Source organism: Carassius auratus, unplaced genomic scaffold, assembly GCF_003368295.1.
Source record: "Carassius auratus strain Wakin unplaced genomic scaffold, ASM336829v1 scaf_tig00012326, whole genome shotgun sequence".
Classification (NCBI taxonomy): domain Eukaryota; kingdom Metazoa; phylum Chordata; class Actinopteri; order Cypriniformes; family Cyprinidae; genus Carassius; species Carassius auratus.
Window position 1 is genome coordinate 36,646 of NW_020524282.1, and position 26,925 is coordinate 63,570.

At 36.7% G+C, this 26,925-nt stretch overlaps 1 protein-coding gene across 1 annotated transcript; it reads left to right on the forward strand.

Annotated features, from left to right (window-relative positions):
• The first annotated feature begins 254 nt into the window (after positions 1-254).
• Positions 255-26,561, forward strand: LOC113073582 (G protein-activated inward rectifier potassium channel 1-like). The gene is made up of 3 exons (XM_026246397.1): positions 255-1,308; positions 19,889-20,105; positions 25,558-26,561. Exons 1-3 carry the CDS (start codon positions 640-642, stop codon positions 26,193-26,195), a joined length of 1,524 nt encoding a protein of 507 aa, XP_026102182.1. The 5' UTR covers positions 255-639; the 3' UTR covers positions 26,196-26,561.
• The last annotated feature ends 364 nt before the right edge of the window (positions 26,562-26,925 follow it).

The window sequence follows — 26,925 nt, forward strand, 5'->3', positions numbered from 1 at the left end:
ACAGAAAAGACACTTTTAATTTTCCGCCTATATTAATACCAGCACGAAAATACTAAATAACGTGTCAGCTTTAACAGGACGCCAATGTAGTCGACTGAGTAGTGTATTGATTTCAACATTGAACTGGAAATCCAATCCAATCTTCCTCCCAATGCCGGGGAACACGCACACACACACACACACACACACACACACACACACACACACACACACACACACACACACACACACACACACACACACATCTTTTCCAGTGTAGAAAATAGTATTTCACTCACCCAAGCCCCCCTCCTCCCACCCACTCTCTCTTCTCTCTCTTATTCTCCTGTTCATATTATGTGCAGAGGAGCACAGAGAACACAACCCGTGCATTTCACACGGACATCCAGAGAAGAAGACAGACTAGTACAGAGATGCTACAGTAAACTGACATTATAGTAGCCACGCGTCTTCCTTACCGCATTTACAGTCCAGATTTACACGAGAAAAAAAAGTTGGCAAGAGAGACCTTGACCTGCCTCGCGACCTTTTTTCATCTGCTTTAGAAAGTGGAAGGCACCAAAGCTAGCAAATGCTACAGAGAAAGTAAGTTTCCTTTTTGTATTTTTAAGATAATCAACTCCCAAATGTGCTGAAGTCATGGCAGCGCTAAGGCGTAAATTTGGAGAGGACTACCATGTGGTGAACACGAACAGAGGCGCGTCTTTCCCGAGCGCGCCGGTCAAGAAGAAGCGCCAGCGTTTCGTGGACAAGAACGGACGCTGCAACGTCCAGCACGGGAATCTCGGCGGAGAGACCAGCCGCTATTTATCTGACCTGTTCACCACGCTGGTGGACTTGAAGTGGCGCTGGAACCTTCTCATTTTCATCCTCACCTACACCATCGCATGGCTGGTCATGGCCTCGATGTGGTGGATCATCGCATATATCAGAGGGGACTTGAATCATGGCCATGACGCTTCGTACACTCCGTGCGTCGCCAATGTTTACAACTTCCCGTCGGCGTTTCTCTTTTTCATTGAAACCGAGGCTACCATTGGCTACGGTTACCGCTATATAACTGAGAAGTGCCCTGAGGGCATCATCCTGTTTCTGTTCCAGTCTCTGCTGGGCTCCATAGTAGACGCGTTCCTCATCGGCTGTATGTTCATTAAGATGTCCCAGCCCAAGAAGCGCGCGGAGACGCTCATGTTCAGTCAGGACGCGGTGATCTCACAGCGAGACGGAAAACTCTGCTTAATGTTCCGCGTGGGCAATCTGAGGAACAGCCATATGGTGTCCGCGCAAATCAGGTGTAAACTCATAAAGGTGAAAACACACACACTGCACACGCACAGCTCTGCTTGGCCTTTAGTTTATCTAATTATTACAACACAAAGACTACAAATAAAACCATAAGTAGTTTAGACTTCACTCTCTATTTAAAAAATAATTTTCTTTAAAATTTGACTGCAACAAAAATGTAGTACATTTATATTAAAAGCTGGCGGCAGCTGTTTACAGAACATTATGGGATTGCTGTATTTCACAGTTTCAATTGTTCCTTAAATTAGCCATATAATGTAAATTCCAACATATTTATTTACGTATCCCAAAATTTACTCTCTAACGATGTTAACAACAATACTAGATAGCCTAATATAAAGACAGCATAGCCTTCCATTAAGAACACACATTAAACTAAAATAATTTAATCAACTAAACACCTAAAATGCCACATAAAATTCTCAAATATAATACAGAACAAAGTGTCATTTAAAGGCTTGGAATTAAAATAATGTGCTTTACATTTTATATAAATATATAAAGAAAAAGACAATATTTTACTGACTTACAGTAAAGTGACTTACAGTTAACAAATGAACAGGATTTTACAAATAACAGTATGGTTAAACAAATTGTAGCTTGTCTTTAAACCACCAAGCTGTTTAACAACTTTTCATTTACATTTTCATTCATTCATTCATTCATTCATTCATTCATTCATTCATTCATTCATTCATTCATTCATTCATTAATTCATTAATTCATTCATTCGCAGGTTTTTATTATGTGCCAAGATGCAATACTGAGATTATATTCACTAAGTATTTGATGTTATTGTTGTTGTCAGTATATGTGCAGTTATGGTGCACTTTGTTTATTTTATTATTTTAATTTTATTTTACTTTAATACTCTTAAGCTGTTTAGCATTGTTGTATCATTAAGTTTTATCTATTTATTATTATCTTTTTTTTTTTTTTTTTTTATTTTTTTTTTAGAGTTTTGTCTCTTTTGGTATCTTTTAAATATGTTACGTGATGTACAGCAGGCAATGGAATCCATTTGATTGTCAGTAATTGAATGAGTTATAGTGGTGATTCCCATAGCAAAGTTTTTCTATGAACAATAGTTAACATGAGTACTAAGTGGTGTGGTGGCACTGAACCATAAGCAGAATGTGCGTCCGTAGTGGAAATTCATATATTTATACCAAGCTAACAATATGTTCTTGTTTTTTAAATTGTGTAAAACATTGAACTTCAGAAATATCAGAAAATAATTTTAATATCACAGAGTTATTATTTTCATTTCTTCTTACCAAGAAAACAGGAGGCTGCTTACAAATATTTTAATCATTTTTTGCAATGCTGGAATCAGTAATGTTTAGGAAAAACTCTTGTCTGATTAATTTCTTTCATATTGTCATTCTGTTAAGGTTTTTTTTTATGCTAGTGTATGGATGCATGCCAGTATTAATATTTATACATTTTAGGATGGAGCTACATCTTAAAATGTCTTATTGCTGGATCAGTCTGGTGTTTGCAAACCCCTGAGTGTTCTTTAAGGGAACTGCATGGGGTTTGTGAGTTGATAAAAAGCTAATAATTATAAAAAAAATAATAATAAAAACAAACATTTATTAAATAAAAAATTGTAAAACAAAAATGATCAAAATAAAACTTAAAAATAACTAATTTCTATGTTTACCTGCATATCCTGTGACCATTAACAGACATGTTAAATTATTAAAATAGTAACTTTTCATTTTATACTGAGTTTCTCTAGTCATAAGATCTGAATTTTTCCTCAGAAATGCACTGTCATCTTTCACAGAAAGCATACCGAGCAAAGATTTTTCAGAATATGTGACAATCAAGGGACCTATGAAATGTGATTTAGCAGAGAGTCTGTACAGCTGAGAATTTGAGGCGCGCGGGTGCCCCTTTCACAACTGATTACCAGTTACATGAAAAGGCATGTTACATGAAATTTTATTATTGTAATCTCGACATGGACAGCCATCATCACAGCTGAACAAGATGAGATTACAGTGACAAAAGGCTCAGATAAGAGAGTTTTACAGACGGCTAACTGTGCCAACATCTAACATCTGTCACTTGTAACCAGTGACATTTAAACCGACCTGCTCGCTAATTGGAAGGCGGTTCCACATCAGCGACATTTCTCTCAGTTTTAGAGGGTTCGTTCCAAAATGCAAAGAGAAAAGACAATGTCTCTGGGTTTTGAGCCCATAAGCCTCTCTAAGACTCCTGCGGGAGCTGAGGTCACAGCCAGAAAGATGTCGGAAAATTTGCATTTGCACACTTTTGAAGGAGGATTTTTTGTGGCTTACAGCCTCATGCAATGACTTTCAAAGCCTTAGAAAATGTAGCAGAATAATTTGCAGATGTGCACGTGAGAGCACTGCTAGAGCTGTACGAAATATATTCTGAGGGGGAGAGGAGTCGCTCTTGTCAATGGAAGCTTTTTTCTAAGGAGATGCTTACATAACAGCTCTAGTAGAACCATACTATGTGTTCTTACACTGCGCTTTGATGCTACTGTGTGAGTGAGTGAGTGAGTGAGTGAGTGAGTGTGTCTGTCTGCTGTTTCATATCAGCTCAGTCAACAGAAAGGCTTAAAATGAAATGAATAAGGCATGGAAGCTGACACAAGGACGACAAACGGATTTCTTCCTAGTAATTGATAAATAGGACTGTCAGTCAAAGGCTGCTGATACGGTGAACAAAGAGGTCAGTGTAATAAAACTGAACTTTTATGGCCGGTATGCTTTGAAATTGTGTGATCATCTGAATCTATTCTATAAAATAATGTTAGAATAACTGATCTCAGCCTGCAGAACAATTATAGAGTTAAAAGCTGGTGAATATTCTTCAAAGATATGGATGAATGACCTTTCAGGCCCACTCCAAAAATCTTTCGGGGAGCTTACACTAATTATCTAGTGCCAAGTGAATGCTGTGATTGATTAAGAGTCTTTGGTCAATGGCGTCTGGCTTAATGAAGCAGACTGTCAGTTTAAGCTATGCTGAAGTTTTTCTCTCAATGAAAAAAGAAGAACCAGGGGAATAGAGTATAAACAGGGAAGGCAGAGTAAGTTAGTGAGAAATAGTGAAAGATAGTTTGCCAGAATGGTATGAGGTTGGGACGGCATCAGGGAACACAAACAAAATTGACAGGGAGAGAAAGAGAATTGGACTTATTGGAAGTAAAAGGGGGTAAAATAAAGAAGCAGAAAACCGACTCAATAAAAAGAAGAGAGTGGTGAAATGTGAACATAAATTGGAAAGAAAACATTTCTCTCTCTCGCTCTCGCTCTCTCATATAACCCTAAATCTTTTCTCATCAGTATTTTTTTCAATGTGCTTCAGGGCTATTTAAGCAGCCAAGAGTTTTTTTTTTTTTTTTTTATCTTTAAAGATCCCACAGCCAGAGCACAGAAGATGTGGAATATGAATACAAAAAATAACTTCCAAAATTCTCAGAAAAATTGTAGAAATGAAGAGGTAACAGAACAACTATAATAAACAAAATATATAAGATAAAAAAAAAAAAAAAAAAAAAAAAATATATATATATATATATATATATATATAATAGCACAAGCTGGATGTGCAGGGGCTTGCTTATACAATAAATGTTGAAGGAGGCTACTTGACACTTAAGAGCACTTAACATATACCTATCTAATCTGGCATTGCTTTCTGTGTTTTAATCACATACAAACCAGCTCTCACTCTTTCTCTCTCTCTCCATCCTGCCAATTTTTTTGTTAAAGCCGGCATATCCAGTCCATTTAGATTCAGTCGCCCACACACGCTCACACACACAGTCTCAGTCATTCCCAGTCACCTTTTGTCAGATCATGTCTCATCATGTCGGATAAACAAAGCAGACACATCTCAATTGTGCTTTGATTATACTGATCATGCATTTATAACTTTTTAATTATAACAACTGTGAGATGCACACTGAAAGGGGCACACTTAAATGTTATGATTGAACGTGAAGGTTTACAGTGGATCTACGACATATGGTGTGGTGTTTTGTAAGAGCGTGTGTGTGTACATCATTCACTGGAGATGCAAGTAACACACTGGAGACAGTCAAACCAGAAGGACCGTCTCTCAGTTCATCCTACATTCTCTCTAATAGGCAAATATAGAGACATTGCACTAACCCTAAAATTCCTTTTAAAGGGAGAGTCAGTAAAAAAAATTCTTAATGTCATTATTTACTCGCTTTCATGTCACTGAAAACATATATGAATTAATGACAGAATTACCTATCCCTGTAATATTTTTTGCTTGTTCTGTTGCTAATTGCTCCTTTCATATCCTCTAATTTGAGAGAAGCTTCAGCATATGAATTTTTCCCAACTTTCTGTTGTATCTTCAGTTTCAAACAAATGAAGAGGTATCTATAACCTTCCTCTCACCTAATTACAGTTCTGAGTCACTGTCTCTATTGTTTGTTAATTGATGAACAGAGAGAGGGTAGAGAGAAAAGAAAAAAGGACAGATGAAAAGAGCAGAAAGATGAAAGGAGACAAAGATCGTTATCATAAGGGACAAAAAGGAGAAAATACAAGGCATGAGTTGATAGAGAGTGGGAGACAGAGACAGAATTCAGCCTTGAGTTTCAGGAAAACACACAAGAGCATTCTAATGCAACATGGTAGAAATGAGGAGCAATGAATATCTCTCCATCTTGTGTGAAGGTCTGGGTTGAGTTGGGCAAGGAAACATGAGCAAGATGAGAGGAAATTTGACAGTACTTACCACAGTATATAGAATAGAATAGAAAAGAATAGAATACAATATTGAACACATGATTATACCACAAAATATATATAATAGAATAGAATAGAATAGAATATTTGACACTTGAGAGTAAAACAATATGCATAGAATAGAGCAGAATAAATTAGAATAGAGTAGATGACACTTGAGAGTACCACAACAGAATAGAAAATAATAGAGGACACTTGAGAGTACCACAATATTAATAGAATAGAATAGAATAGAATAGAATAGAAAAACAAATAAAAAAATAAAAATAAATATATATATATATATATATATATATATATATATATATATATATATATATATATATATATATATATAGTCTCCTCCACTGTTATTGGCACCCTTGGTAAATATGAGCAAAGGTGGCTGTGAAGATAAATGTGCACCATTTATTGTTTTGATCTTTCATTCAAAAAATTATTAAATTATTCAAAACTTATCATTGAAGTAAAACAATTGAAAATGGTTGGAACATCTCATTATGAAATAAATGCTTTCTCTAGTTCACGTTAGCCACAGTTATTGGCTCCCAATTATTGCAACCTCCTTTTCCCAGGATAACAGCTCTGAGTTTTCTCCTATAACGCCTGAAGAGTTTGGAGAACACCTGATAAGAGATCAGAGATTATTCCTTCATCCAGAATCTCTCCAGATCCTTCAGATTCACTGCTCCATGTTGGTGCTTCTCTTCAGTTCAGTCCACTCATTTTCTACAGGGTTCAGATCAGAGGACTGGGACGGCCATGGCAGAAGCTTCATTTTGTGCTCAGTGACCCATTTTTTTCCTTATGGATCCAACTAAAGCCCATTCTAAGATTTCTAACAGAGGCAGTCAGGTTTAGATTCTTAATCTTTTTGTATTTGACTGAATATGTGATGCAATGTATCTGAACATGACGTCCTGGACATGGGGTACTTTTTTATCCCTGTTTGTACTAAACCCATTTGCTGCTCAAAAGCCAGTGCCATTTGAAGTTCCAGTCGTGTCTGACAACTGATTATGCTGGAGTTTGTTTTTGGATGAGCAAGGAGAATATTTCTTGAACACCTCCTGAACAACATGTGGGCTCTTTGATCATTATTTTATTTAATTTTGTAAGGCTTTCAGACAAAAAGACGCAACTAATCTCTGCAATTATCACGCTGTGATCCTTGGAGAGTCTTTGGCCACTTAAACTCTCCTTCTCACCATGCATTAGGACAATATACAGGTGCATCTCAAGAAATTGGAATGTCATGGAAAAGTTATTTATTTCAGTAATTCAACTCAAATTGGGAAACTCGTGTATTAAATCATTTCAATGCATACAGACTGAAGTGGTTTAAGTCTTTGGTTCTTTTAATTGACATGATTCTGGGTTAACATTTAACAAAAACCTTCCAATTCACTATCTCAACAAATTTGAATACTTCATATTTTTTTGTGAATTGTTTGCCTTCTGAAAAGTATGTTAATTTACTCTTCATGTACTCAATACTTGGCAGGGGCTCATTTTGCTCAATTACTGCCTCAATTCAGCATAGCATTGAGGTGATCAGTTTGTGACACTGCGGAGGTGGTCTAGAAGCCCAGGATTTGAGTTTGCTAGCCAGTAAAGCACCGCAACTCCATGTTCGTTTAACCAACTTTTGGTGCTTTTGGCAGTGTGGCAGGTGCCAAATCCTGCTGGAAAATGAAATCAGCATCTTCAAAAAGCTGGTCAGCAGAAGGAAGTATGAAGTGCTCCAAAATTTCTTGGTAAACGGGTGCAAACTTTGGTTTTCAAAAAACACAATGGACCAAAATCACCAAATGACATTGCACCCCAAATCATCACAGACTGTGGAAACTTAACACTGGACTTCAAGCAACTTGGGCTATGAGCTTATCCACCCATGGTTTCCAAATGAAATGCAAACTTGCTCTCAATCTGAAAAGAGGATTTTGGACCACTGGCCAACAGTCCAGTTCTTCTTCTCCTTAGCCCAGATAAGAAGCCTCTGTCAGTGGTTGTCTCCTGGACAACTGTCAGATCAGCAGTCTTCCCCATTATTGTGTAGCCTACTGAACCAAACTGAGAGACCATTTTGAAGGCTCAGGGAACCTTTGCATGTGTTTTTGAGTTGTTTAGTTGATTGGCATCCTCTGTCACCATATTCTAATTTGTTGAGATGAAGTGAATTGGTGGGTTCTGTGCCGCCCCTGTCAGCTAAGAACAGGAAACGGAGGCTACAATTCGCACAGGCCATGACTTCCCCATTCAGCAGACAGCAGATGTCTGTCTAACGGTGTGGGGGATATTTTCTTGCCACACATTGTGCCCCTTAGTATGAATTGAGCATTGTTTTATACACCACAGCCTACCTGAGTATTGTTGCTCACCATGTCCATCCCTTTTTTGGACCAAAATGTATTTTGGATGCTTCAACAAATTCTACCTGATGCTCTGATGTCACATGAACTACCTGAGTGGCCACAGGCTCTGTGTGTCTCTGCTGTCTGTGAAGTGACTGTTGATTTTTTGAGAATATAACCATTTTGCATTTGTGATGCCACAGGACAGATTGGCTCTTGCTGTTTTGAGGGCTGTTTTATCTCCTGATCTGAATGCTTCATCCCTGGTCTTTAGCAGCCCACAAACCTCTGCTGTCATCCATGGCTTTTGGTTTGCATGTGTGGTGATGATCTTGGTAACTGTCACATCAGCAGTGCCCTTTTTTTATATATAAGCACTCACAGTTTCAGTGTACTCCTGCAGGTCTGTGAGGTTGTTGTAGGTGGCTGCCTCTTTAAACATGTTCCACTCTGTGCACTGAAAGCAGTCCTGTAATGTTGAGGTAGCATCATCTGGCCAAACTGTGATGAGTTTTTGAACCAGTTTGGCGAGTTTCAGAAGTGGTCTGTATGCTGGAACACTGTACACTTCACAAACTCCACCAGCGATGAACAGTGTTTTGTCACTTACCAGACAGTGCTTTTTCTCTGTCCGCTCAGTAGCAGGGAAGTCCGTGCAGCTGAGTAGCGGAGTCTGAGATGTTGTCGTTCAGCCATGTTTCAGTGGAAACAAACACACAACAATCCCTTGTCTCATGCTGTGTGGACCTACTGAGTTGAATAAAGTCCAGTTTATTTTCCAGAGAGCGAACGTTTGAGAGCATGAATTATAGAATTTTTTGCGATAAGATGAAGCTAACAGACATAAAAACACAGTTTTTGGGACCCGGAGTAGCCACTGTAACCAACAGCGCCACCATCGTGGAGTTGAAACACATATTCATTCTCACATTTTATGAGTTCTAAATTACATTTATTTAGGGATGATAGAAACCCATTCACATTGTACGATTGAATATCCTTGTCTAAACTCACACACAATGATCGTAATGATAACAAAGTGCTGATTGTGTAAGCAACCTCAAAAAAGCTGAAGAGAAACCCACTCCCACTGCACTTCAGCTGGATCTGTTTGATCTCATTTAGCGTGTCTTACTGCGAGAACAGATGTTTTCTGTTGTGGAGACAGTCACATGTGTGCTGTGATGAATTAGTTAATTGCTGATAATTTGATTACAGGGACAGGTTTTGACTCAGGTTGACTGTGTGAGTGTGTAGTGTGTAAAGGTCTTTGTGTGCCGATCTTTTGTGAGCATAAAGGTCTGTTTTAAATTAGTTTGTGTGTGTTTATGCTTGGCAATATGTTTGACATGAATGAAAAGGTTTAGAATTGCTTATAAGGTTCATGTACATAACCTCAAATCACTTGAGTGTATGTTCATAGGACACGGGCATGCTGGGAGATATTTATTCCTTTGTATGAATATGTATGCTTTGGTGTATTGTGTATGTGTGTGTTGCATGGCTGGCAGTGATGTGTGAAATGTGAGGTGGACAGCATGTCATTTGTCTTGTCACTGACAGGCGTTGGCGACATGTGACCCAGCAGTGATACAGATAGATGAGTTTATTACGGAGACACACAGGGGTTATACGTGTATGACCTTCAGCAGTATAAGATACCCACTAAGAGGTGCACATTACATTGTCTGTATAATGCATGTGCATTTTATTGGGTAATTCTACAGAGAAGAAGAGAGAGAGAAAAAGAATGCAGAAGCCAATTTGGTTTGGTTTGCATGTGATTCTGAGTAGAAACTGAGTAGAGAAGTATTGCATAGAGTAGAATAACTCCTATGAACATATATGCACTGTTCTAAAGAGTTCTATAGAATTTTATATTTAGTTTGAGAGCAGATAGATAGAAATTCTTATGAGTAAAATATTTCTGAAGTATATTACCATTCATATTTTTTTATTTTAAGCACACCAGGGTGACTAGGAGCATGAAATTGTCCAGCCATGACTTCATGTTTCACAGGATTATAAATATGAGGAACACAAAGTCCAAATACCCCTTAATCATCCACCACAAGGAGTAAAGCCAAAGAATATAGTTCTGATGTGCAGAACAAGATTGTTGAGCTTCACAAAATAGAAAGTGGCTGTAAGAAAAGAGCTAAAGCACTGAAAATCACAATTTCCCCTATCAGGGCAATAATTAAGAAGTTCCAAACAACTAAATATGTAACAAATCTGCCTGGAAGAGGACATGTGTCTACAGTATACCACCCTAATGCACAGTGAGGAGGAGAGTTTTAATGGCTAAAGACTCTCCAAGGATCACGGCTGAAAATTGCAGAGATTAGTTGAGTCTTGGGGTCAGAAAGTCTAAAAACGAGTCACTACATCACCACATGTTAGTTGTGGTTTCAAGAAATATTCTCCTTGCTCATCCAAAAAAAAAACTGGTATTTCAAAAGGCACTGGCTTCCATGGTCAGACAAAACAACAAAAAAGAGCTTTTGAACAGCAAACCCACCAGATTGGTTTAGTACAAACAGGGATAAAAAGTACCCCATGTCCAGGATGTCATGGTCAGATACATGGCATCACGTATTCAATCAGATACCCAGAGATAAAAAATCTAAACCAGACTGCCTCTGTTAGAAATCTTATAATGGGCTGTGGTTGGATCTTTCATTAAGACAAAAATCCAACACAAATATTAAAATCAACACAAAAATGGGTCACTGAACACAAAATGAAGCTTCTGCCATGGCCGTCCCAGTCCTCTGATCTGAACCCTGTAGAAAATGAGTGGAGTGAACTGAAGAGAAGCACCAACATGGAGCAGTGAATCTGAAGGATCTGGAGAGATTCTGGATGAAGGAATAGTCTCTGATCTCTTATCAGGTGTTCTACAAACTGTTCAGGCATTATTGGAGAAAACTCAGAGCTGTTATCCTGGGAAAAGGAGGTTGTAGTAATTTGGTGCCAATAACTGTGGCTAACGTGAACAAGAGAAAGCATTTATTTCACAACGGGATTTTCTACATCGATAATTCTTTGAATGAAAGATCAAAAGAATAAACAATGCAGATTTATTTTCACAGCCAGATTTGCTCATATTTACCAAGGGTGCCAATTATAGTGGAGGGCACTGTGTATATATATATATATATATATTAAATCTGCTAAATGCATACATTTTAATTTAATTTTTAATTTAATTTAATGTAGAAAAACTGCTTCAACAAACAGTTAAACTAAACTGGGATAATAGTTAGCAATATTATAATTTATCTGTATATTTCATCAAATAAACTCATTAAATAAATCTTGGAGAGCAAAAGAGACTAAAACAATAAACTATTAACTATTAAAACATTACAACAATCTTTCCCACCCCAAATTTTTATTGCTCCTCATGGGCTGCCTTCCATTTTTAAGTCTAATCAAATTGGCACTACAAGTAATTTCAACGTAAACTACATTAAACTGAAGTAAAAAAATAGCTGAATTATGTATTGTAACTTAAAGCATGAAGTTGGAATTGGTTAAATCAACTGAATGTGTTAAAGTAGTGTGAAAACATATATTGACATGCATTTGTTGATCAAACCATTTTATGGTGTTACGTAAAACAGAATAAAATATACAATGTCATATTTTACTTTTTTTTGTAGAGTTCAGTAGAATAGGATATATAGATTACATGATAAATTTCTATCTTAGAGTTTAATTTAGGCTGTAGTATTACCCTGTTAAGTGTAAAAGTCCCATCTATTTGCTTGTGAGTACCCCGCCCCCCTTCCCTCCCCACAGCTCTGCTGTCAAAGCCACTGTGAGTCAGCGGAAGGCAAAGCAGTGAAATCCCAGCTTTTATTCACCCATGCACATGACTGAGTCAAATGGATGGCTGCTGGTACCTGCTGCAGAGGAAAGAGGTTTCAATCCACCTCCTCCTGATTTCTCTCTTCTTTAATACTCTCTCCTTTCTATCTCTCTTCCTCTTTCCTGTGGGATATGAAGAAGAATGACAGGTTTTATCTGGCAGCTCTTTAGTCTACAAGGCACACATAAACACACAGATAAACGTTCAGTCACATAGATGCATTCAAATGGCCATTTGAATAATAGCTTTTTCTCTTCAATCACAGAGGTGCTGTTTTTAAGATTGCTTTGGCTCTGTCTAGCTGTGTGGCTTAAAAGCCAATGGATACTGAATTAAGACAAGTACAGCCTTTAGCTTGACATCAATCAGCGTTAATGTAAGCATTAGAGCTCATCAGACCCATGCAAACATCTCATCACTTTACATCTTATTCAAATTAAGGAACTTGCTCATCTTAAACAGTTTATCACTGCTGCCCACTGTCATTTGGTGTGAATGTGTGTATTTAGCAGTGTTATCCTGAAATGTTCAGGAAAGACCATGTGTACGATTTGCTGGTCTGCTTCTTGAACATAGTAATCTGTCTTTTCAAGCTTAATTTAAAGAGACAGGAGTAAAAAAAAAAAAAAAAAACCATTGCCTAGATTTAAGAAGCAGAAGAAAGCAACAGAACGTTTGTGTTTTAATACAGCCTGGTTTGAAAATAGTGTAATCCCATTCATACTCAATACAACAAACCTTCCAATGAACCCCACATCGTGTGTACAACAATGGTGGCTTCAGTCTCATGAATTATATATTTTATTTACATGCCCGGGAGGAAACTGAACATCAGAGAAACAATCAAAAGCAATGCTGACAGGTTTGAAAAGGAGGTGATGTTCTTAAATATTTTAGTATCTCATTGGTGTGATTATCTATTTGTCCCAACACTTGTGTTCAAAATACATTGGGAGGAGAACTCAGGGCATCATCCCAGTATCCTCTTCCTAACAGCCCAAAAATAGCAAAGATCGCATTATGTTTAGTAGGCATAAGTACCCTGTCCAGGTTTATTAATAACGGCGGTAACACTTTAGTATAGGGACCAATTCTCACTATTAATTACTGTAGATGCTTAGTAGCATGCATATTAAAGCATATTGGCTGTTTTACAAAGCATATATTCTGCATGACCATATTCTACATCCAAAGCTAAACTTAACTACCTTGCTCAGTATTAATAAGCAATAATTAGGAGTTTACTGAGGCAAAAGTCGTGGCTAATAGTTAGTCAATGGACCTTAAAATAAAGTGAGAACATAACTACAGGTGCTGGTCATAAAATAAAAATATCATCAAAAAGTTTATTTCAACTAAGAAAAAACCCAAATTCAGTATCTCATAAAATTCGAATATTGTGGAAAGGTTCAATATTGAAGACCCTTGGTGCTACACTCTAATCAGTTAATTAACTCAAAACACCTGCAAAGGCCTTTAAATGGTCTGTCAATCTAGTTCTGTAGGCTACACAATCATGGGGAAGACTGCTGACTTGACAGTTGTCCAAAAGACGACTACTGACACCTTGGACAAGGAGGGCAAAAGTTCATTGCAAAAGAGGCTGGCTGTTCACAGAGCTTTGTTTCCAAGCACATTAATAGAGAGGCGAAGGGAAGGAAAAGATGTGGTAGAAAAAAAATTGTACAAGCAATAGGGATAACCGCACCCTGGAGAGGATTGTGAAACAAAACCTATTCAGAAATGTGGGGGAGATTCACAAAGAGTGGACTGCAGCTGGAGTCAGTGCTTCAAGAACCACTACGCACAGACGTATGCAAGACATAGGTTTCAGCTGTTGCATTCCTTTGTCAAGCCACTCTTGAACAACAGACAGCATCAGGAGCATCTAAAGACAAAAAGGACTGGACTGCTGCTGAGTGGTTCAAAGTTATGTAAATTTTGCATTTCCTTTGGAAATCAGGGTCCCAGGGTCTGGAAGAAGAGAGGAGACGCACACAATCCACGTTGCTTGAGGTCCAGTGTAAAGTTTCCACAGTCAGTGATGGTTTGGGGTGCCATGTCATCTGCTGGTGTTAGTCCAGTGTATTTTCTGAGGTCCAAGGTCAACGCAGACGTATACCTGGAAGTTTTAGAGCACTTTGTGCTTCCTGCTGCTGACCAACTTTATGGAGATGCAGATTTCATTTTCCAACAGGACTTGGCACCTGCACACAGTGCCAAAGCTACCAGTACCTGGTTTAAGGACCATGGTATCCCTGTTCTTAATCGGCCAGCAAACTCGCCTGACCTTAACCCCATAGAAAATCTATGTGGAATTGTGAAGAGGGTAATGTGATATGCCAGACCCAACAATGCAGAAGAGCTGAAGGCCACTATAAGAGCAACCTGGGCTCTCATAACACCTGAGAGTGCCACAGACTGATCGACTCCATGCCACGCCGCATTGCTGCAGAAGTTCAGGCAAAAGGAGCCCCAACTAAGTATTGAGTTCTGTACATGCTCATACTTTTCATGTTCATACTTTTCAGTTGGCCAAGATTTCTAAAAATAATTTCTTTGTATTGGTCTTAAGTAATATTCAAATTTTCTGAGATACTGAATTTGGGATTTTCCTCAGTTGTCAGTTATAATAATCAAAATTAAAAGAAATAAACATTTGAAATATATCAGTTTGTGTGTAATGAATTAATATAATATACAAGTTTGACTTTTTGAATGGAATTAGTGATATAAATAAACTTTTTGATGATATTCTAATTATATGACCAGCACCTGTATTTCCCAAAGTTTTCCCAAACAATTGAAGTTCTGTCAACATTTACTCACCTTGATATCATTCCAAATCTGCAGGAAGAAAAAAAATGAATATAGAAGTCACGTGCCTTTATTTGAATTGTTTAAAAATAATGTTAAAGCTGATAATTTGATAGTTTGATCTGTTGAAAGGAAGAAAGGAAGTCACACTGGTTTGGATCAATAAAGTATGAAACATTTCATTCTGGCATGAGCTAAAAAAAAAAAAAACATTAAAAAATTTTAAAGTATAAAAGTATAAAAGTATAAAATAAAAATAGCATAAAGTAATGGCTTTAAGTAACTTGTAGCTGACTATAAGATATTTATGGTAAAATAACTATTATGATAGTAATTTAGATAAAAAATGGTTACATAATAAGAGCAATTGTTATACTATCACCTTTAAAGTGACATTAAAAATTAAAAACATATTGATAGCTGGAACTCAAATTAATACGCCTGAGTTAAGACCATGGTAAAAAGTTAAATTTAACTAAAAAAAAAAGTAGGTATATACTACCATTCAATAGTTTTTCAATAGTCTCTCGTGCTCACCACGAATGCATGCTAAACTATACTGTAAAACAATAATGTTGTGAAATATTATTACAATTTAAAATAACTTTTTTCTATTGTAATGTTTTGACATGTAATTAACCTGTAAGCTGAATTACTCCAGTCTTCAGTGTCACGTCATCCTCCATAAACCATACTGATATGCTGATTTGATGCTCAAGAAACAAATTATTATACATTTTGTAAACAGTCGTGCTGCTTAATATTTTTGTGAAAACTGTTATCCTTTTTTAGGATTCTTTGATGAATAGAAAGTTGAAAAGAACAGCATTTTCTCCAAAATAAATGGTACTTCCCAGTACTAATTACATTACACACAGTTTTTGCCTTGCTATTTCTTTACTGCTTGGCAGAAGCTTTTTTTTTTTTTTACTGTAAATGCTACAATATTTTAAATAAACTTAGCTACTGACACACTACTACAAAAAAATTGTCAAGTTAACGCTACTAATTTTTTTGGGAGAGCAAAACCTGTCCAGGAAATACTAGACTGATATAGTGGGGAATGCAAGACAGGAGTGCTGCTAAATAAAAAGCAGTATGCATGTCGATTTTTGGCAGGGATGTGTGTGTGTGTGTGTGTGTGTGTGTGTGTGTGTGTGTGCAACTGGATATAGGTAGTTGGTGTGATACGACTTCACGGTGGAATTGCTTCTTGTGGGTTGATAGAGAGTTGAGTAGACACTTAATGCAGCTGCTCCAGAACCTCTGTGTGGGTGAAGGTTGTTTATCCGTGTGTGTGTGTGTGTGTGTGTGTCTATGGGTGGGATGGTGTGATTTCAAAAGTATGTTTATATTCTCTCAAGAGGTGTAAATGTGTGCTGAGGTGAATCTACTGTATGTGTAGAAATGTATGTGTAAGTGGTTGAACAAAGTTTTACATCATCATCAAAACTGTATATCATCTTTGAACAATTAAATCACAGTTAACACTCAATAAGGTTTTTTTTGCTGTTGTTGTTGTTTTTTTTTTATGTGTTAATTTTTCATGCTGCAATCAATATAACCAATTAATGGATAAACCAGCCTTACTGGTTACTGGATCAATTTCACATTAAAGCCTTAATCAAGTCAATTGGCAATGCAATACATCTGATCGATGTAGGGCTAGTGGCTCTGGCACAAAAAACAAAGACACACCTGCTATCACATACTGACAGACATATTTTCAGAGTTTGATCTTTGTGTGTCGTCTCGTGGTGAAATTTCCCTCACTGTCTCAGATTTTTTAGCCTAGCCAAGAATGTGTTTGCAAGAGAAAGTACAAGACCAAGAGAGAAGGAGCAATAAGAGTGAGATGGAGAAAATAATGGGGTAAGAGAGAGATAGAGAAATGTCATACTGTGTCTGTATGAGCATTATTAAATTTTTCTGCTTGGGCGCACTGGATGTAGGAGTTATAGGCCCTGTCCAGCAAGCCTCCCCTGCAACCAGAGTTCAAACTCACCTAGCAACTCGATAGATTCATCACATCATATTAAATAAATATTCATCTTACATGCCATATTGGCTTCAGCTTACTGATCAGCTGATTTCAGATATGGATTTGAATCGGCTATGAATCAGACACTTTGGAGAGGTGTTCTCTTCACAGATGAATCCTGGTTTTCACTGTAGAGGGCAGATGGCAAACAGTGTGTATGGCATCGTGTGGGTGAGCGGTTTGCTGATGTCAATGATCAACTGATCAGCTGATATCAGATATGGATTTGAATTAGCTATTAGCTATGTACAGACCTGACAGTCAGTTAACAAAGGTGTGCAGTTTAAGCTCATTTGGATTTGTGTAATGTCTAAAGATGCAAATATGTCTGATTATATATAGTATATCAACTTTTATTAAGATTGATTACTAAGATTAATTATTAAATATTATTAAGTCTATTTTACCCACAAAGGTCGTATTTATTTGATCATTAATACAGCAAAAACAGTATATAATATTGTAAAATGGTACTAAAAATAGAACATTTTAAATGGTATTTTATTTAAATATATTTTAAATGATTTTTTTTTTCCTGCGATGGCCAGGATGCATTAAATTGCTCAAAAATGAGGGAGAAGACATTAAAAATGTGACAAAAATTAATATTTGTATTTTAAATAAATGTTGTTCATTGAACATTCTATTTATTGAATCATGAAAAAATATATAATTTTCACACACAAAAAAATATATATTAATAATTGAGTGCCAATAATAAATAATAATAGAGCACCAAATCACCATATCAGATTTCTAAAGGATTATGTCACACTACAGACTGAAACACTGTATCACTGCTGGAAAATCAGCTTTGTCATACCAGTAATAAATGACATATTAAATAAATTAAAATAGAAAATAGTTATTTTAGATTGTAATACTATTTAGCAATTTGACTTTTTTTACTCTTTGTTTTTATCAAATAAATGAAGCCTTGGTGAACATGAGTATTCTAATTTGTTATAATACAGAACGGTATGACCTAAATTTACACTAAACAAAATTATAAACGCAACACTTTTGTTTTTGCCCTGAACTCAAAGATCTAAGACTTTTTCTATGTACACAAAAGTCCTATTTTTCAAATATTGTTCACAATTTTCAATCCTGTCAGATAATCCATCCACCTCACAGGTGTGGCATATCAAGATGCTTATTAGACAGCATGATTATTGCACAGGTGTGCCTTAGGCTGGCCACAATAAAAGGCCACTCTAAATTGTTCAGTTTTATCACACATCACAATGCCACAGATGTTGCAAGTTTTAAGGGAATGTCCACCAGAGCTGTTGCCCGTGAACTGAATGTGACTTGACTTTACTACACCCATGAAGAGAAGTGGACCATCGTTCCACAGGCCACAATCAACAACCTGATCAACTCTATGTGAATGAGGTGTGTTGCACTGTGTGAGGCAAATGGTGGTCACACCATATACTGACTGGTTTTCGGACCCCAAGCCCCCCCAATATACAGTAAATCTGCACATTTTAGAGTGACCTTTTATTTTGGCCAGCCTAAGGCACACATGTGCAATAATCATGCTGTTTTAACCTGTGAGGTAGATGAATTATCTCATGAAAAATGGGGGCAAAAACAAAAGTGTTGTGTTTATAATTTTGTTCAGTGAAATAATAAAATACATTTAATTAAATTCAAATAACTTTAGAACATTAAAAACTACAGGGAGGTTAATCAAAAGAAGAAAGAAGTAAGAATAAAATTACAATTAAATTCTAAGTTATCTTCCTTTCACCTGTATTTGCTCTATTTAGGGACTGGAAAAGCTTCCCCAGTTTTCTGTAGTTTAAATGGAATATGATTCCTTCTGGAAGCTTTTAATGCCTTACCGAGCTCCAGTGTTTTAAGTAATGGGCCTATTTATAAAGGGTTTTTGGTTTACATCCCATGAGGCTGCTCTACAGCTGTAAGGCCCTTTGGAGATGATCTTAGCCTAAACAGCTCCAGTAAGACCACTGCACTGAGAGATGATGATATGGAGACTTGGAAGTGAGAGGACAGCCGCTGAATGTAAGAGTGCTTCCGTTCCACTTGGTATTCAGAGCAACATTTTAAAGAAAATAATTATTGTGTGCAGCTTCATCCGTTGCCTTTCCACACACAAACACAAACGCTATATGTAGAAAGACACAACCCTCATGCTGGAGTTTCCTCCTCTACTTTAGTTTGACATCGTCCTGTAAATCATCTGGTCTTACATTGCCCTAGCTTCCTGAACAGCCACTCTTTATCATCTTAAATCATGGCTAAAATGACACAGTGCTTTGTAAGCATTTTCTTATCTCACCCCAGCCTCCTCCTTTGCTCCGTCTGTGTTTTATTTCACTGTTCTGAGCACTCATGCTTGTCAGAATTCCCCATTCACTCCTTGCCAGCCACAAACACTCTCTCTCTCTCTCTCCACTTGCCTAAAGCGAAATATTTCCCTCACACACTAAACAGCATAAATGTCTCCCTCAATTTCAATATATTCTGTTATTTCGGGTCTGATTACCATAAACTGTATACAGCAGAAAAAATGTAAGTATACATGCTGACATCCTTCTTTCAATTTCCTATTTCCATTTCCATCTCCATTTCTCACCATCCTTGATTATCTTTTTTTTTTTTTTTTTTTTTTGATTGATTATTACTGCTGTAATTTGTCTGGGATATTGATGTTTTTGATGTTGATGATGACTTCCCTGTCTCTCACCAGTCTCGTCAGACCCCGGAGGGCGAGTTCCTGCCGTTGGATCAGTGTGAACTGGATGTGGGCTTTGGAACAGGCGCTGACCAACTCTTCCTAGTCTCTCCCCTCACCATCTGCCATGAGATCAATCCCAAGAGCCCCTTCTTCGACCTGTCCCAACGCTCGCTCATGAACGAGCAGTTTGAGATCGTCGTCATCTTGGAGGGCATTGTGGAAACAACGGGTGGGTAGCATCTTTCACTCCAATCTCCATTTATTTACGAACAAAATCTGGCTTAACACAATTGTTTATTTACAATATTGCTCAAATCCCTTTAGTTATTTTTTATTAGTTTTCATGTAAGAAATATGAGTAACACTTTACAGTATGGTCCATTAGTTAATGTTAGTTAATGCATTGACTAAAAATAAGTAAATGTTTGTTAGAGTATTAATCTTTGTTAATATAAGTTAATACAAATACAACTGTTCCTTGTTAGATCATATTTATGGAAGTCAGATTCCAGCACACAATAAAGAAAATTAAAAAGTCACTTTTTATTTCAAAATGCATCACACAATTGTGATTTTTTTTTCTCTCTGAATTCTGACATCTCACATTTCTGTTTTGTGTTTTCTGCCACAGAATAAAATAAAAAAGGTAACTGCGACTTTTTTCTTTGATTTCTGAGTTGTATTTTTTTCCCCACTACTAATTAAAAAAATGTAACAGCAATGTTTTTATTTATTTGAAGAATAGACAGGAACTAACTGCATCTTCAAAAGAGTCCAAAGGAGTCCGTAGACCAAAAAAAGAGAAAGAAATAGAAATAGAGAGAATGGGTAAAAAGACCGTATACTTTGCCAAAAAAAAAGTTATCAAAAGCAAGATAAAATCAATATAGATTTTGTATATTAAATATATAGATATAAATATATAGATTATATTAATAAATGCTTTAAAGTTTTATATTGTAAGTTCTTTTTAATGAGTGTTACCAAATGATCTTAACATTATCTAAAGAAATGCTCTAATGCTCTTTTTTCACATTTGTTTTTGTAATATGCATATAACATTTCTGACAAGAACAAAACAAATGTGACAATGACAATTAAATTTTCTCAAGATGTGCTCTCTGAAAACAAGTCTCATGCAAATTTGCTTCCCAAGTAAATTTATCTTGTTTTAATGGCAATGAGATTTTAATGGAAAACATAACACGATTTCTAATTAAGAAATTTTTTGCAGGGTGAACATTTGTCATCATTCATTTTCATTTATCAAATCTAACTGAACATATCACTTTTCTCACACGTTCTTTGTACTTTACTTCATAAACTGTGAATACTCCTCTGTATTCTTCCTCGCACCCCTCAGTCTGAATGGATGCAATAGGTACACAGTCAGGTCAGCAGCGTCTTTCTGATTGCATTATCAGGCCTGTGCTGTTAGAGGCGCCTTCTGCATAATACATTTGTTTTTTTGTTTTTTGTTTTGTTTTTTTCAGTCACATGCTTGTCATTTTGATATGAGCTACAAACCTTGCTCGAGTTTGATCTGTTCCTGGTGTCTTTTATGCTGGCAGAGTGCGAGGAAGTGAAGTAACTGAAGAAGGCAGGGTGGGATTTTCTTTTGAGAATGTGAGAGTAAAAAAAAGCGAGAGACTTCTTTTTCACTGTACAAATAAACAGAAATATAATTTGAATTTTCATTTCCTGTCTCCTTCTCACCCTTTAAATCAAATATGATTCTCATTTTCAATTTTAGAGGTGTTTTCTAAGCTTAACTTAACTGACAGTTTCTGCTACAAGAAGGGCACCTCAGATCATTGGAGTTATCAATGCTATTAATTGCATTTCTAAATGATATGATTTATCTAACAATAAAATTAAATATAAATACCTAAGATTATCTTGCTCTTCTGATCTGTTTTTATTAATATGCTGAATTAGATTTTATTTTTTCACTTGTATTTATTTGATATTACATTTTGTCCTGTTTTACTGTTGAATTTATTTCAGTTTAAGTACTTAAATAAAAAAGCTAAACAAATATTGTCTGGGCAGCTAATGAAAATAAAATATGTTGTTAGCCAATATTTTGTATTTTTTTTTTTTTCAGCTTTATTTCAAATAAAGAAAATGTTTAATTCTATTGCATTTTCATATTGAGAGCAATGCATAAAAGAGGCAATAATAACAACGTATTAGAATGGAAAATAAATAAACAAAGAAAAACACAGTAAGTTACCATATATTAAGAATTACTAATATATATATATATATATATATATATATATATATATATATATAATTATTTTTGTTAGTTCTTTCACATTATCTAACCGTTCAGAAGAAAAACAGGAAATGTAATTCAGCTTCATGTGTTATTAGTTGTTTCACTGTAAATTACCTCTGATAATAGAACAGCTTGCAGGGGGCCTTTCAATTTGAACTCTCGCTCTCTCCGGGAAATGATATGAGATGGAACCAAAGCAAGGAAGGGTATTACATAGCCTCTGTGTCAGTGATTCCCATTATTACAGGAGTAACAGCAGTGAGAGGCACAAACACCCTCACACGCACACTTATCAAGCGTATCAGTGCACACTAGAGGAAGGCTCCTGGTAAACCATTTCTTCATTCACACTTTCATTCAGTAATTAATTTCTTGTCAGGCCAGTAATGTGGCAAACAGTCATGTGGTGAATTGAAACAGTTAAACACCCTGCTGATCGAGAGCTGAGGCCTGTCATGTACTCATAAGTGCTTATTGATCCACTGAAGCCCTGGACACAGACAGAAATGTCAAGTTAATCATTTTACACAGTGGTACAAGACAAAGCCACAGCTCTGTATGACTTTAAGGGCTGTGCATGAACCATTGTAGCTCACAGTATTAAAAAGCCTCATTTTAATTGGCATCTTCTCTTTGTAAACCCTAATATGAAACAACAAAGAACTAAATATATGTGCAATTTAGTCAAATAGACTACACGCATGTGTGGAAGCGGGAAGCATGAGGCTTCTTTTAATCAATACCATAGATCAGACCAAAGGAGACGACAGACAGACTCTAATTATGTATGCCGACAGAGTATTGCGCAATCAAGGGTCTTACTGTGAAGACTGTGAAATTTGTCTTGCTTTAAATGAGAGCTTAAAAAGCTACTTTCAGCTGAACTGCAGTGAAGCCATTGATACGTTCGCAAAACCTCTTCCAGCATTGATCCATCATTTAAGCCTTTAGATGAAGCCATGCCACCCCGTTGCTCCTGCTCAGCACGATCACTCTGGCAGCAAAATGTGGGATTTTCAGTGTGATTAATGTCATATAAACTGGTTTAATTACATGGGATGATGTAGTGCCAGCAGAAGAGACCGAGTGAGTTGTTGTGATCTTCATCCTTCATTTTTGAAAACTGAGGCTTGTTCATGTTTCGCATTAGGTGCTGCTAATTAGTAGGCTATTTAATGATAATTATTAAATCATGACCAGGCCCACACAGAAGCGCCACAGACACCTGTCACTGATGATTCTTTACATGTCCCATGTCCTCTGTCTTTGCATATTTGTTTATTAAATATTTGGCTAATCTGGTGCTTATCTGTAATACACCCAAAGCCAGTTTAACAGATTTCATCATGTTTACGTTCAATCTGCTAAAAAAGTGCAGATTCTTCCCTAAAATCAGCACTAAAACTTCTAAAAGACTGCAAAAGCCTGGGCCTGATTATGAATTAATAACCGTGCAATATCACAATAGCAAGAGTGCTGACTCACTGAATGTCACTAATGATGTTAAAAATGTATATTGCTTTTAAACAGTTAAATAAACAATTAGTAACTTACAATTTAGACAGTTTTTCTGGATACTTGGTGTATTTTTTAAATTAATGAGTGGTTTAAAAAAATATTTGGATGAATGATTTAGAAATGAATCAGTGTTTTTAATCAAAATGTTGAGTGAGGGATTCAATGTCTCACTCATGATCACTTGGTCGGTACAGGAATGAATCAGTGCTTTGAATAAATCGGTTGAGTAAATTATTCTATGTTTACATGGACATCAGTAATCTAATTAAATACCTTATTCTGAATAAGACAATATTACGTGTAAGATGTTTATATGAATTGCTTTTAGAATATTACTCTGTTCCTGTTCCCATTATGTTCCTGCTCTTTTATTTGCTGTCAAATGGTTGTCCAAAATGTGGCGAAAAGTCCTACTCAACGTTAATAGTGTGATTAAGGAGTGTACATGTCTATAGTGCACTTCAATAATGCGACTAAAATAGGAATACTCCACATGTCCTAATTCGATTTGTGTTTACTTTGAGAATGACTTTAGCTGGATTAAGGTAATCAAACTTCTGTTTACATGGTATATTTTCAATCAAAGCATTGTCTTATTCTAGTTCAAATCTGAATAGTATTGTCCATGTAAACGTACCCAATGACTCACTCATAACTATTTGATTGGTTTTAAACAAACTGGTTGCATGAATGATTTAGTGTCTCTCTCATAATCACTTGTGTCATTCATAAATAAATCTTTTTTTTTTTTTTTTCACAAATTAGTGGAGTGAATAATTAAATGGCTCATTCATTATTACTTTTTTCATTCATGAATGAATCAGTGTTTTTAAGTTGCATGAATGATTCAGTGACTCACTCATGATCACTTATTCGGCACATGAATGAATCAGTGTTCTGAATAAATAGGTTGATATGAATGATTTATTGACTCATTCATCACTTGTTTTGAACATAACTGAATCAGATTGAATGATTCAATGACTCACTCACTTCATAAATGAAGGAATCAGTATTTTTAAAATGAATTGGGTCAGTAAGTAACTCAATGACTCACTCATAATCAGTAGTTTTGTTCAAGCATGAATCAGTGTAATTATTCTTTAATGACTCACTTATGATCACTTGTTTTGGTCCTGAATATTTCAGTGTTCAGTGAGCAAATCAGTTCAATTACACACTCGTTACACACACTAAACCACCTACTGGCATATGGACATAACCAGCAACAACACAGACACTGCAATATCCCCACCATTTCACAGACTGACAGTTTCAGCCAACTGAATCTGAGGACTGGAACTATTGCATAATATAATCATATACCCTAAACACCATTCTGTTTGTAATGACACAAATGCTACTGCGGCATGACAGCATACATTTTTCCAGCTCTCTTTTTATTTACTGGTTTGTGCCCATGAAAACAAGAATTACAATTCTGCAGAAAATGAGAACAACAAAACACAGTGCATTCCATAGTAAGCTGTTGGCAGTTGTTTAGTGATTTCTCTATTGATTGTTTTTAATTTTATGTTGGAACAGATTGGATTTTCAGTCTCCCTGGCCATGTTATAAGTGAAAGAGCCTGGCCATGTAAAGCTATGGCTCGGGCTGTGTTTATGACTCACTGAATGGCCCTCTGGCTGAATTATGATTGCAGGAGTCTTAAACCTCTGCCTTGCATGGCCTTCTCACGCACATTATGTACTGAGAGTTTGTAAATCACAATTCTTGGAAGGAAAAGTAACAGGGAAGTATAAATCATTCTCATGGCCAGGCTAACCTGACAATGAAAGCCTCCTTATTTGTAATACATTTTTACCATAGACCTTTCCTCTCCATTGTATTGCTTGTTATTATCTGCTGTTTCTCACAGGTATGACATGTCAAGCTCGCACCTCGTATACAGAAGATGAGGTGTTGTGGGGTCACCGCTTCCTGCCCGTCATGTCTCTGGAAGAGGGCTTCTTTCGGGTGGACTACTCCCAGTTTCACAGCACCTTCGAGGTTCCCACGCCACCCTACAGCGTGAAAGAGTACGAGGAGAAATCCTCGCTCCTCTCCCCACTGGACACGCCGAACAGGGAGCGGGTGTTTTCAATGGACTGCCTGGAAGCAGGTGAGGATGGGGCGCATCCCGGAAGCGCTTCTTGCAAGCTGCCCAGCAAACTCCAGAAAATGAGCTCGTCTGGTAGAGAGGATCTGCAGAGAAAGGTGCTACGCTTGAGTTCGCAGCCACCTGAAAAGGCTTCAAGCACGGGGGACCTTCCTCTTAAACTACAGCGCCTCGGCTCCAGCCCTGGGCAGGCTGATGGAGAGGCACGATTCCACCTCAAAGCCCTCAAGGTGGGTTTCCAGCCCATGGCCATGTCCACGGGGGACCTCCACCAGAGAAGTCTGCCTCCCACCCCAGCGGCCATCCCCACACACCCCCACGGTCCTCCACACACGCCTGGTGGACGTCCAGAGGACAACTTGCCTCCCAAATTAAGGAAGATGAATGCAGATCGCTGACCTAGAAGTGCTTTTAAAACTTTCTCCTAATCTGGGAGCAGTTTTCCATGTTTATGTACAATGAGCACAGACAACTGTGTCCAGATTAGAGCAAAATTATTGTTTTGTTTGGAACTAAATAAGGACTCCTGTAGAGTAACAGCAACAAGTCAGGAATTAGCTTTCTGACCGCACAATGAATGAATATTTGCATTGGCTTGCACTGCAAAAGTAATAACTTATTTTTAATTAGTATTTTTGACTTTTACAGTAAAGGGTCTAAAAATCGTTGAAAAATGATTTATTTTAAAAAGTTTAATGCCTGAAGATCCTGGAAACAAAATAAACAAAATAAAAACACTTGAAACAAGATACATTTACTTAAATGAAACACATAATATACTGTATATACTTAAAGTGTGGTGTCAGTAAGATTTCTTGTTTTGTTTTGTTGTTGTAAGAAATTAATACTTTTATTTTGCACTGGTGCATTAAACTGATTAAAAGTGACTATGAAGATTTACTTCACAAAAAATGTTATTTGAAATAAATGCGGTTCTGGTGAACTTTTTCAATCTAAGTCCTAAAATAAAAAAGGTATTGCAGTATCCATTCAATACCGATTGAGATTACAAATATTGAGCAGCACAACTTGATAATAATGATAACTGTTTCTTGAGCAGCAAATCAGCATATATGAATGATTTCTGAAGGATCATGTGACACTTATCACTGATCATGCGAGTAATGA